At 43.9% G+C, this 13,115-nt stretch overlaps 1 protein-coding gene across 1 annotated transcript in view; it reads left to right on the forward strand.

Moving 5' to 3' along the window:
* MTX2 (metaxin 2) overlaps positions 1 to 13,115 on the forward strand; it is an 81,722-nt gene that overhangs the window by 39,604 nt on the left and 29,003 nt on the right. The window contains exon 4 of the mRNA XM_088474337.1: positions 10,513 to 10,585. Within this exon, the coding sequence (XP_088330463.1) occupies positions 10,513 to 10,585 (73 nt within the window). The remainder of the gene's footprint in view (positions 1 to 10,512; positions 10,586 to 13,115) is intronic.

Consider the following 13,115-nt stretch of genomic DNA (forward strand, 5'->3'; position numbering starts at 1 on the left):
CTTCCTCGGCCGCAGTGTCCCGCGGTTGGGAAAAGTTGCGGTGACAGATCGCCGCCCGCATGCGCACGGCATCTATTCACTGTGAGGGGAGAGCATGGGGGAAGCTGTAAGTGCTGGACACGCCCCCAAGTATGACGAATTGGGGGCATGTCACAAGAACACACCCCTCTCAGTGGCCATGTCCCCTTTTCTGGAGCATGCTGAAGCTCCCGGCCGGAACCCCAGGCCCTGCCCGCTTTCTACCAGGAATACACTACATGAGGTAGATTGCCCCATATCGTGGCTAGGTTCAGTCAGTTAGAAGAGGGTTATGTGGGGCTATGCGATCCAATCAAAAAGCAACATTGGTCTTGGGGTCAGAGGATTGTTTGAGTAAAAATAACACGCAAGTTTTCTGTGGTATTTGGGTCAAAAAGGCTTGGGGGTTAATTTGGACGGTTCATAGATTTGATAAGCTTGCATCAAGAGGTGAGTTTTCCAGTCTTCTAGTGCACTAGAGGCATTCCAGAGAGTAGGAGCATGCCAAAACAGTGAACATTAGAGAGTCAGATCTTTGTACTTTCTCTATGCTAGTCTCAAATGTCCAAAAGACAGTTCTGAGTCAAGAATAATCCATAGGAAGAGGGCTTAAAGGGTGGGATTTGTTATCATGTTGTCAAGACAGAGTGATTTCTGGTAGGTAAATTATGTTAGCTGGTTGGAATATTGCTAGCTTGGTTTATAAAAGATTGACTTTGAGGTGGCCAGCGGACATCCCAGATGAAATAGCTGAAAGACATTGGCTACCTCTGCCATCACCAATAGTGATCAGTCTTTGAAAGGATTGGTAGATTTGGTTATTGGCCTCATAGAGATGATACTGAAATCCAAAGGAGCTGATTAATTTTCAAAGAGTTGTGGAATAGATAGAATAGAACAGAGAACCCAGGACTGAGTCTTGTAGTGCTGATATAGGAGGTGGATAATAAAGGCTGAAAGGGCAAATGATACATATGATGTAAACCATAATATTATTGTGTTCTATTGAATATTGCAATTGTAGGAGAATAGAGTGGTCAGCATTGCAGCAGAAATAATATAATTGACCACCTTGGTCAGTGCAGAGTGTTGGGAACAAAATCTAGACTGAAGTGGCTCCAGAAGGCGGGTGTAGGCAAGCCTCTCGAGTTCGCTTGGTGGACCAAGGGAACTGAGAGATGGCACGGTAATTTAAGGGAGAGTTTGGGTCAGAATAGGAGTAATCACTGCAATTTTGAATAACGATACAAAGATACCAGTAGAGAGAAAAAGATTAGATTTGTTTTTAGTTAAGGCTGGAATGAGCACAGTAGATAGGTAAAACAATTTTTAGGAGTAGGAAGATTAGAAGAGCGTAGATAGTACATTATTTGTGGGAGCCAATGAAAAGAAGGTGCCATAGCTTGCAGTGAAGGAATTGAGCAAGCTCAGGAAGGAAGTGGGTACCATTTTGTGTCTGCTCTTATCAATCTGGTCCCTAGAATAGGAAGAAAGAGAGAGTGAGTGATGGTAGTTGGTGTGGGAGGGCTGAGGAGAGGTTCAAATGACTTTTACAAACCATAGGGATTAGAAGCCTAAGCAGAGATGAGAGATATTAAATATGTTTATTTGGCAGCATCCAGAACACTTCAGTAGGTATGGTAGACAGCCATTTATGTGAGGAAGTCATCAATGTTGTTTCTCTTTGTGAGAGGCTTTGAAGACATTGTGTTACTGTAGTGTGTCATGGCTAGGGATTCTAATCCCCAAATCAGTCCCGGGATTTCGGGATTACCAGGCTATAATTTCGGCACTGTGATTAAGGAGAAAGGGGTAATAAAAGCATTGTTTTTAAATGTACTTTTATTCACCGTCTTCTCTGTCATCCATCTCCCCCTCCTGTCCTCTCTGCCATCAACTTCCCTGTTCACTTTGCCATCAACCCCCCTGTACTTTCTGGCATCCATCCCCCCTGTCCTTTCTGCTGCCAGAGATAGAGGGTGGGGGGGGGCCCCCTATCTCTGCCATCTATCTTCCCCTCCTGTCCTCCATGCTATCCCCCCCCCCCCACCCCCTGTGCTATTATTAATGCGACCAAAACTAAGAAGGTAAGTATCATCCCACCGCCCCCCCCAGCCCGGCCCGTCCCGGCGTGTTTTTTTGAATCCCGGAATTCCTGGGATTTTTTTAATTCTAATTCCAGGTATTTTTGAAGATTTATTGCTACAAGAGTTTTTCATTCCATGTTTGTTGTCAGCACCCTTGAGTTAGATGACCTTGAAAAAGATAGGTGAATTACAACCAGTTAACTTTCGTACAGTACTTATAGGTTTTATACCCTCTATCATTGTCTTTTGTCACACCAGTACAGATTATGTACAATGACACTTCCATCTGTTTGTAAATAAATACTGAGCCATAAGTCAACAATTAGCACTAAATGAGTGTGCATTGGCATGAATCCCTAATAAGCAATGTAATTTAAAATTACACATTTAGACCAGTTACTTTACTCGGGACGTGGTCCAAATTTGAAGGATCCCTGCAGCTGTTTCCATTAGTTACTATAAGCAGTGGCTAAAGGACACTGATGCGGCACCAAATGTATATTTATTTTTCCTGCAAAAGCAAAACTATTTGTGCATCAGAGCAGCATATACAGTAATAAGCATATTCACACACTAATACACTAGCATACAAAAAACAACATTGTTATTTATTTATGAGGCACCACAAAATTCTGCAGCACCGTGCACTGGGGGAATACAGCCTATACAGTAGCATGCAGATAATCCACAAAGTACAAAACAAACAAAGGCAATAATACTGGATATTCTTGGAGAATTAATTTTGCATAATAATGCACATAACACATATTAGGTAAGGTATATACCAAATGGAATGGGATTCAAATCCCGACAGCGCTAGCCCGACGTGGAGGAAATCCCGATAGCGGAGGCAAGTAATCTAACCCTCCACTCTCTCCCCCCAAACCCTCCTTTATGGGTGCCTAACCTCCCCCTCCCCCCTAGTACCTAACCCTAACCTCCCCCCGCTAGTGCCTAAACCTAACCTCCCTCCCTGCACCCTAAACATAACCCTAATTCCCCCCCCCCCCCTAGTGCCTAAACCTAACCCCCCTCCTTTCCCTAGCCTAACCCTCTCCAGGGGGTGTCTGACCCTAAGCCCCCCCCCCATCCCCGGCTACATCGCTACTTACCTCCGGCGCTGGACGAACGGTCCGGCGTCCTGTCAGGGTCCCGGCGTTGGGATTGTAGTGTTGGGATTGAGACAGTCGGTCTCATAACTCGAGATTATGGGCATCCAGGAGACACAAACATGAGTAGTGATAGAAATACAACAAACTTTTAGTCTTCTGCGCTATAATAATCTGTGCTTCTCCATTACTGGAGGTAATCACTAACCACATACATACATCATAAAAATAAAATATAACAAAGTGCATCTTTCTTGGCATATGTTCACTTGTAGTATCACAACCAAATCCACCGATGTTAATGGATTTTCTTTGTTCTTCACAAGAATAATTATGTCAACCTTAAATAAATCAAAAGTACTCACAAAGAGCTTTCTTGTATGTGGGCAAACCATAAACGGGAATGACTTCCCATACACTGGATTCAACTTGTTGCTTGAACCTCAGAATGAAACAGAAATGGTTCTGTCAGACTAGTATTTGTTTGTGAACGCGGTGTTGGATATTCGTCCGTGTACAGAAAGCTGGCAGGCCTAAGGAGGCATGTAGTGAAGAGCACTTCTCTGACTGGGAATCGAACCTGGGTCTCGGCGGAGAGATGCCGGATCATACCCACTAGACCACCAGGGACGTTTGTGTGGAAGAAAAGTTATGTGCAATCAGAGGAGTGTGGCAGTAGATTGACCAGGCTGATACTGGATTAGTACTGTAGATAAAGTAATAAAAACCACTCTTCTTACTGTAACCTGAATGCTGGCAATGTATTAACCAGGCTGAAACTGGGTTGTTGCTGTAATCCAGGATCCAGGAGCACTCGGATGGTAGCAGGACTGGATGCAGACAAGACACAGGAATAGGTAGTAGGTGATGATACCAGGAACAGCAGCGAATGGAGCAGGAAGCAGGAACACTCACAATGTAGTGAAAATGGTATACACAGGCGTGTTGTAGGTTCAGATAATAGGATCAGGTAGGTATTCACTGTGCAACTAGTTAGATAGCTGCCTTAGGCATAGACAGACGCGGATTCAGACCGGACACCAGAATGGATAGTGGATGATGATACCAGGGACGGCTTCAATGGTGCAGGAACCAGGTACGCTCACCATGCAATGAGAGTAGTATACACAGGTGAGTGGCAGATTCGGATATCAAGAACAGGCTGAGATTTTCTGTACAGCCAGAGGAATAGCTGCCACAGGTGTAGATCACTTGCAGGAGTCCGTGTAGCAGAAGGAATCAAAACTGCACAAACAGGATACAAGTAAGCAACAGGAGCTCAGTATAGCTCACTCAGTAGGAACTGAGATTAGACATTGTACTGGCAATTAGGTAGAGTCAGCAGCTGGGATATATACCCCTGGGTTATCTGGGATAGGCTGAGCAGAGACAGGTGGTACGGTGAGGCTCAGGCTATCACTCGATTGGCCGCTACAGTCAGGTGATCGGGACTTGTCAATGCAGTTCTCTGTAGCAGGCTTAGATCTTGCTTGAGGCCTAGCAGGCCGAGAAACACTAAAGCCTGTGTGTCCGGAATGTGACATAGAATGCTGGCAGAATCGGTGAGTGACCCAGCGACAGGGGAAACAGACCCGGGTTGTGACAGGTTCTCAGTGTGTTACTGTTAAAATACATGTAAAAACATGTATCCATGAAATCATGAATCCACCAATAGCAGGTGAAACTGCGTACCAGAAATAGTGATAAACAGGAGCTGTCAACAGTGATATTCTACAGAACACCTTCCTGAGGGAAAAGGGTCCTTCAGCCTCAGGCAGTACTTTGGGATATGTCCACTACTGGTCTGTCACTGTCACCGTGTTATGAAAGCTGGTATAGAGCTGCATGTAGTAAGCAGCACCAGAATCTGTATGAAATACTGACAGTTGAATAGCCGCCGGTTCTCATACAGATGCCGGAAGCCCGATCTAGAATCCCAACTGGGGCTGGTAAGTATGCTAACCCCCCCTTAAACCTAACAACCTTTTAGTGGTGCCTAACCCTAATCTCCTCCTTGTGGAGCCTAACCCCACCTCCCACACCTCAAACCTAACCCTCCCGGGGGAGGTGCCTAACTCTAACTCCCCCTCCCTGTAGCCAAACCCTCCCAGGGGGGTGCCTAAACCTAGCCCCCCCCCCCCCCCCTCCCATCCCCAGGCCAGTATCCTGATGTTGTGCGGGATATTGGCTTCGGCATAACGGACGATTCCTGTGACGGTATATCGACGTCCGGGATCCCGACTGCCGGGAAACTAAAACTACATCCCGGCCCCACCATGATGTGTGGGAAACACTATTCTACAAACTGAGGTAAGGAGAGTGCTCCAGCAGCACAGAGTGGTTTTGTCGGTGTCAAAGGGACAGCTAAGGAAAAATGACTATAGAATACTTAACTTGCTATTTAAAGTAAAAAAATAAATAAATCTATGAATGATTGCTGCTTTAATTTTTAACTGGATAGTAACAGTTTGACCTATTGATTTTTACACAATTGGCAAAAACTAAATAAAATAGGTTTATGTTAAGGAAAAGGCTTTTTGGTCTCCCTTAAGTTTTGTGCTGGAAATAGTGAAGGTTGTAACCTATATATACATATAGGCACTTTCTTTGAGACAGCTACTTTATCTTTACCTCCTCTTTGCCGTTCAGTAGATGTAATATTGTGCTATACTTGCATGCTTGAACTGGATTTGCAGCCAGATCTTCAGCTGGCATCGATTTCAACATATACTCCATAGCTTACCTCTGACGCTCCTCTTACAAAAAAACCACTACGGTAATGTTTGGCAGCACGCAAATCGCCATGTCTTTCAGTCACTAACAGCCAGTGAGTGCCCTTTCCCAATACTGGGATTTGTTAATGATTGGGGCTTGCTGTCAGTGACTATCTGAGTGAAATCTAGATTGGTCAACAAAGTTTATCTTCTCAGCAGGGAAATGGCAGGAAGCTTTTATTTAAAGTCTATTTTTTTTTGGGGGGGGGGGGGAAACCTAGTGAGAAATAACTTCCACAATGTCAAATGAGGCACCTCAATGATTCATAAGATTCTGGTCAAGGTCATAGAGGCAAAACAGTCGTTTAAGAGACACTTGAGAAGTTGTGAAGGCTTGTTTCTTATTAGCCTAGCATCACAGTTCAGGAGCATGTGTCTGCTTCCAGCACAAGCTCCGACACTTACGTGTGTATTGTATTCTATAATCTTACTAGATGCCTTTTCTTCATGTATGTCATAATTCTGTAGCAGCGATGACACTTTTTTTCAAATCTAATGTTGACCTTAAATTCCTGGATCTTTTTTATTACCTGCTTAAATACTATTATAGGAACTGTTTTTAATGTTTCGTTTTTTTTTGTTTTTTTTTGCTACATTATTATTATTTTTTTATTATTATTTACATAATATGAAGTTATTTATAGCAATTTCCCCAGGATGTAGAGCAGCTTAGTTCATTGCATTAGATATAATGGCATGTATAGAGCAGTTCTGTGTCTTATATCCATGGGCCAGAAAAATAAGCAGTTCCTAAAAATGCTTTGGTAAAAAAAAATCACATATTCATAAGAGATAAATCAATAAATTTAAAGTCCAACTTGTCTGTCCAACTAAAACGGTACACCTCACACTGAACCAACTTTTCCAGCAGACCAGCCAACCAGCTAACTTTTTCAGCAGACTATCCAATTTCCTGTCCAACAGAAAGATTTTGTAGTATTACAGAAGTAGGCAGACACAGTCTGGCTACTTCTGCGTGTTAAAAATAAAAAAACAAAAAACAAAAATGAATTAAAAAAAATACATGGGGTCCGTCACCCCAATTTGAAGCCTGCACTGACGCTTTCATCCAAGTGCTGGTTACCCCAAAATCAGGGGGGGAAATTGTGGGGTCCCCCCATGATTTTAAGGTAACCAGCACTGGGCATTGACCGCCTGGGCTGGTGGAACCATAGAGGGGGTCAGTGCAGCGTGGGGCTCCCCCCACCACAAATCCAAACAGGCCAGATGGCACCAGGACTTACCTTCTGAAGGGAGTCATTATGCTCTCTCCTGGACAGAGGGAACATAGGACACTACAGGCTTTTTTTTACAGATCTGTCACATCCTCTTTAGACACTGAAGCCTATGACAGGGAATATTTTCTATGCTGCACTTGAAGCCTTTTTATGAATTTCGGGCTGTATCACACACAGTAATATCATGATGATGTTGTGTTCCATTCAAATGGACGCCATCTTTTTTCTTACTATCGTGGGTAACTATGACAACCAAACAACATTATACAGGTAACATACACACCATATATATATAACGTTACCTCCTGTGATCCGCTGCAGCTTACTCGGACGCAGCATCGAATCGTCTGCGAAAACATCAGCCATCTGAGTAACCCTTAGGTCACTGTACCGGGCCCGGGAAATATGCGTCAGAAGACACGTCTCCATTTTCGAGAACGCTATCCGGCCCCGCCCCTTTCCCTACCCCAAACCGCAACACCACGTCAATCCTGCTGCAGCTTTGGGGGGGCTGCAACTACTGTCAGTGATCGGCACATGCGCGGTACTGATCCTATGCATGCACCAATCATTAAATATTGGAGTTGTGTGGAAACCATCGGTCTATGTACAACTCTGAATGACGCCCATAATCCCTTCATCTTTAGAAGCTTCAGATGTCTCCTAGATTAAGTGACCGGCTTCTGAATTCTTTGTCTACCCTTATAGCAGATATCCCCCTTCCATGGAATGTATTGTGGAATTGTTTACGTAACTCTAGCAGTAAACTGGAAAAGTAAATGTTAAATGACTAATGGCTATTGTGTCTCAGCGTAAAATCCGTTCCCCAGAATTTATTTTACTGCTCTTCCTTTTGGCTGCACCAGCAGAGGTTTGTCATTTCCATGCTGTCTAACTCTATTATACGTCGGTTGATAACTAGAAGTCTGAAAGCCCTTAGATCATCCGCACAAACCTCACCGTAATGCAGACACAATGTCTCCGGAGCATCCATGAAACTGCACGTGATGCATATAAAGTAATTCAGACACCGGCTAGACTTCATTTATTGTCCACATATTAATTTTCCATTAATCTTCCCATGTAAGTCATGAAGGAAATACTTGATTTGAATGTGTGTGATTTAAATGCTCATTTTGATAGAAAAGGGGAAATAATGCAATTGAATATTTATAGCAGGTCAGTAGTGTTTTTCCAATATTTGGATGATAAAATGTAACGTTGATTGTGTTAGGAAACAAAAGAACAGTGTATTTTACGGCTTGTGATGGCCATTTCACTGCTCTGCTGTAGATCTGCTTCTTACATCATTACGTGTATGTTGGGAATGTAGTTTTATTGAATACGGTGTTCCGTGTTTGTAACGCACCACCTTGCTGTGTGTCAGTTATGCTTTCTGTGCAAGGGTGCATTAAAATGTGCTAGCGCCATGACTTTTCCCCTCGCCATAACACTAGATTAGGCCTGTATTTTATATTAAAAAAAAAGAGGTGCGGCAGGCAACATATGGAACCTAAACACTAAGGCAGGGTACACATCAGAACGACGGGCAATCTGGTCGGTCTGGACGAATTCCCTTTGTCGCGGACCATCTGCGATTGCCCGTACACACTGTGCAATTTAATATATGACTGAGCAATATATATTGTTTTGTCCTTCATTAAACTGCACCGCCTCATACACAATATCTTCTGATTGGCCGTGCAGCACGGATGTCATATACAACTAGCGGCAGCGCGCAATTGTGTATACACACTACACGATATACACAACTTGTCGTTCCAGTTTGCATGCTGATATCGTTCTAGTGTGTACACGGCCTAACCCTACTGCAACAGTAATCCTGACTCTAACCCTAAGCCTCAATGTCAACATTCTGATAATGTCGAAATTTTAACCATGTCAACATCATCAATGTTGACACCGTAAATGATGACCTAGTGCCTGCATACTGAACCATTTCATTGTAATTGTGTAATGTCAGTGTTTGGTCTAGTTTTTGCGTTTTCTGTATGCATGGCACACAATGTGCTTTAAGATATAGAACTATTTATAGAACTATATTTCTGGAGATACTCACTCCTTAGAACTGCATCTGCTTTGAAGTGCCATCCTGGCTCACCCAGAGGAGTGTGTAACGTTACAGCCACCAACAGACATACAGCGCATTAAGGGGTGTTTATCAAAGCTTGGAGAAAGATACAATTGTGAGAGATAAAGTATTAACCAATCAGCTTCTAATGGTGAGTACACATGGGACGATTAAAATGCACGATATGAACGATAATGTTATTGATCGTATCGTTCATATTGTGCATTTTTTCGTCCCTTCCAACCCACCAGCGACCTGCGATGCACGGGCACGTATGGACGATAACGGTATTGTCCATCGCCCGTGCATGCAGGCCAACCTGGTCAATATCGATTGTTGATCGCGGGTTGTTGTTGGCGTGCTGGATGATCGATATTGATAGTCCAGCATTCCAGGAAGGTGCAGGACGATCAGTCGGCGATATAGTTATTGCTGACTGCTCGTACCGTGTGTACGCACCATTAGTTAGATTGTACAGACTGTGTTTGAAAAATGACAGGAGCGGATTGATTAGTACTTTATCTTTCACAATTTTATATCTCTCCAAGCCTTGATAAATACGCCCCCCCCCCCCCCCCCCCCCCATATGAAGGTAGATCAGAAGTCCATACAGGCAATATAAAATGATGGCTCAGGTCTTGCTCATTTAGGGGTCTAGTTACTAAGCAGTGTTAGGAGACAGAGTGAAAAGTGATAAGGTGTCAGCCAATCAGCTCCCAGCTGTCATTTTTCAAACACAGCCTGTGAGATGACAGTTGGGAGCTGATTGGCTGGCACCTTATCACTTTTCACTCTGTCTCCTAACACTGCTTAGTAAATAGATCCCTTAGTATCTTTCAGAAATCTTCATACTTCTAAGAGAATGTCTTTAGCCACTACAGCAGTCTGTTGAGATTTCCCCCAAACAGTAACAGGCTGCATTCTTCTGTGTAAGCCCACTCTTGTGGGGTGGGATGGATGCATTTTACCAATGTGTGTCTTTATATCCTTGCATGTCTACCCAATCCAAATAAGCTAGCCTATCTGGCTTCATAGAGAGATTTAGATTTTGTGCTTATGGTACAAATCTAAGCGGCTGAATTCTTAGTAAACATGTGTAATGAGCCACTGCGTATTGTCTTATTTTTTTAATCTGTGTTTTTTTTTTGCCATCAGCCAACAAATGCTTTATTTCTGTTCTCATTGTCTTTCCAGGCCTTCTTACAAATGTGCAATCTGCCAGTCCAGGTGGTTTGTAAGGCAAACGCTGAATATATGTCTCCATCTGGTAAGCATGGTATTCATTTAGGATGCTGTATTGGAAATGGTGCTGTGACTCCATAGCAACGCAAAGCAGGCCTCCCAGTCATAAATATATCCGCATTACCATGCACGCAGACTTTCCTTCTCACAACTTGTAATTCGTGCTGCTGGAAAAGGCTATAAAAATGATAAATCTAGGTGTATTATTATCACCTGTTAGAGCTACACGTTTCTCTGTGCTAGATGGGAAGCAAAGATGGAGTTTTTTTTTCTCTTTCCCTCTTGCTTATAAGTCACAGTCAGGAGCTCCTATGTATGGAAAGCCTGCGGCCCTTATACACGTGGTGCCAAGCAGCAGGAAAGTCACCTTCCCTAACTAATGCATCAATTGACTGTAATACGTTTCAAGCAAATTGAAAATATCCAGTTTGTGTGAAAAGGCGAAGTTACACGTTATGCACCCTTAAAAGGACGGTGTTGTCAGAATGTCACACTACACCTAGCTCATTATTATTATTATTATTATTATACTTTATATGGCACCACAAGGGGTCTGCAGCGCCTTACAAAGTACAGGAACCATATGAACAAAATAAAAAGTGACTTACAGTACAGAACATTGCAGGACATGGACAAGTGGGATGTAGTTCATTTACCGGTGGCAGGAATCCCGACGTCAGAAGCCCGACCTGGGACTAAAGATAGGCGTTAAAATCCTGACGCCTATCTTTAGCCCGATGCCGAAATCCCAACAGCCGGCATCATTGTAAGGTGTTGGCCGCGGAGAGGAAGGTTAGTTTTAGGGACCGCGGGGGGAGATTAGGGTTAGACAACACCCATGGAGGGTTAAGGTTAGGCTATGGGGAGGTTAGGGTTAGGCACCCCCCGGGGAGGGTTAGGTTTAGGGTGCGGGAAGGGGGGATTAGGGTTAAGCACCCCCGGGGGGGAGGTTAGGCACCACTAATGGAGGGTTAGGGGGGGAGAGGGGCAGGGTTAGGCCTCATACCGCCCTTGTCGGCACCTTCAGTTTTCGTGCTTCCGGGGTCTGGATATGAACCGGCGGCTATTCATTCCCGACCCGAACAAGCTTTATAAACATTCCTGCATCAACAGTTGTAATACCCAAATACGCAGCAGGGCGGGAGAACCCAAAGGTTTGGTGCTGTTGTAGGCAGTGGGGAGGAGATGATGATGATATAAGTGAGGGAAGGAAAGGCACATGAAGGAAGAGGGTCCTGCTGTAGAGCGTTTATAATCTAAAGGAGAGAGGCAGGGGTGACGCACAGGGGTTATCTAAATGGTTTGTCTTCCTGGCTTGCTGTTGCTTAGTATTTTTTTTTTCCGATTTACATTGTATTTGGTCAATTCCATTAAGGGCGATGCAATCACACATACGTACAGTAGTCCAGAGATTGCACAATTTCCTGTGCAGCTGAAAATAAAAATGTGTAATCTTGTTGCAATTTTGCTGTGAAATCAGGATGATTTAGGGGCGATATATGCCATTTCATGCCTTTTAACAGCACTTAGAGGGCATGGCACCCACATTGCCCCTAGCTGAATGTCACATGACAAGAATCCATACTGTGGCTATATTTATTCCAACTTCCTCTCTAAAGCTGGTCACACACTAGACCAACTTACATCCAACCATCCAACTAGTTGATTGGTTGGAATGAAAATCTGGTAAGGGATGAAAGCAAATGACAATCAGTAATTTGCTCCCAAACGCTGGAAAATGGACAAAAACTGTTGTTTTGTTAAATGTTTGATCTAAACAATTTGTTCAACTTGTCTGACGACCATTTTCATCTGTTTTCTGGCATTTAGGAGCAAATTGCTGATCATCATTTACTCCCGTACGTTACCAGATTTTCATTCCAACCAATCAACTAGTTGGCTGGTTGGATGAAAGTTGGTCTAGAGTGTGGCCAGCTTTACTCTTCATTCTTCCATCTCCTTTCTTCTGTGTGTTGACACTAATGTACTGATATAAACATTCTCACACACACACAGAGGTCAGGTCATTCAGACCATTGTAGAGTTTCTCAATCTGTGACCTGGCTGCTCACTGAGAGGGACAAATAGCACTGATCCTTCTGTAGAGCATTTGTGCCAATTGAGCTTATTATGAAGTCCTATTTGACCACACGTACAAGTAACCCAATTGGACAAGTTTGGGCTCTTCACCATTCAGGCCATGGAGCTGGATTATGTCTGGCATCATTGGGTAAGTATACACACAGGTCTCTGCCAACATGCCTGATAATCAGCCTATCTTTTTGATTTAACATTCATCCAGGGTCATCCATACCATTCCCGCTAGGCTATTTTAGCAGGGCGCTGCTCCCCGCCTGTTTCAGTAGGGCAGAATGACTGCTAAAACTACCTGCCGGGCGAGTGCTGTCTCCACCCGCGGGGGGAAATATTGTGGTGCAGCGCTCATCACCGGTGAATAGACGCCGTGCGCATGCACACAGCATCTATTCATAGCGAGGGAAGAGTTTGAGGGCAGCCCAGCATGTCCGTAAGTGCTGGGCATGCCCTCAAGAATG

The sequence above is a fragment of the Taudactylus pleione genome, unplaced genomic scaffold (genome assembly GCF_031769625.1).
Source record: "Taudactylus pleione unplaced genomic scaffold, aTauple2 ptg000004l, whole genome shotgun sequence".
NCBI lineage: Eukaryota > Metazoa > Chordata > Amphibia > Anura > Myobatrachidae > Taudactylus > Taudactylus pleione.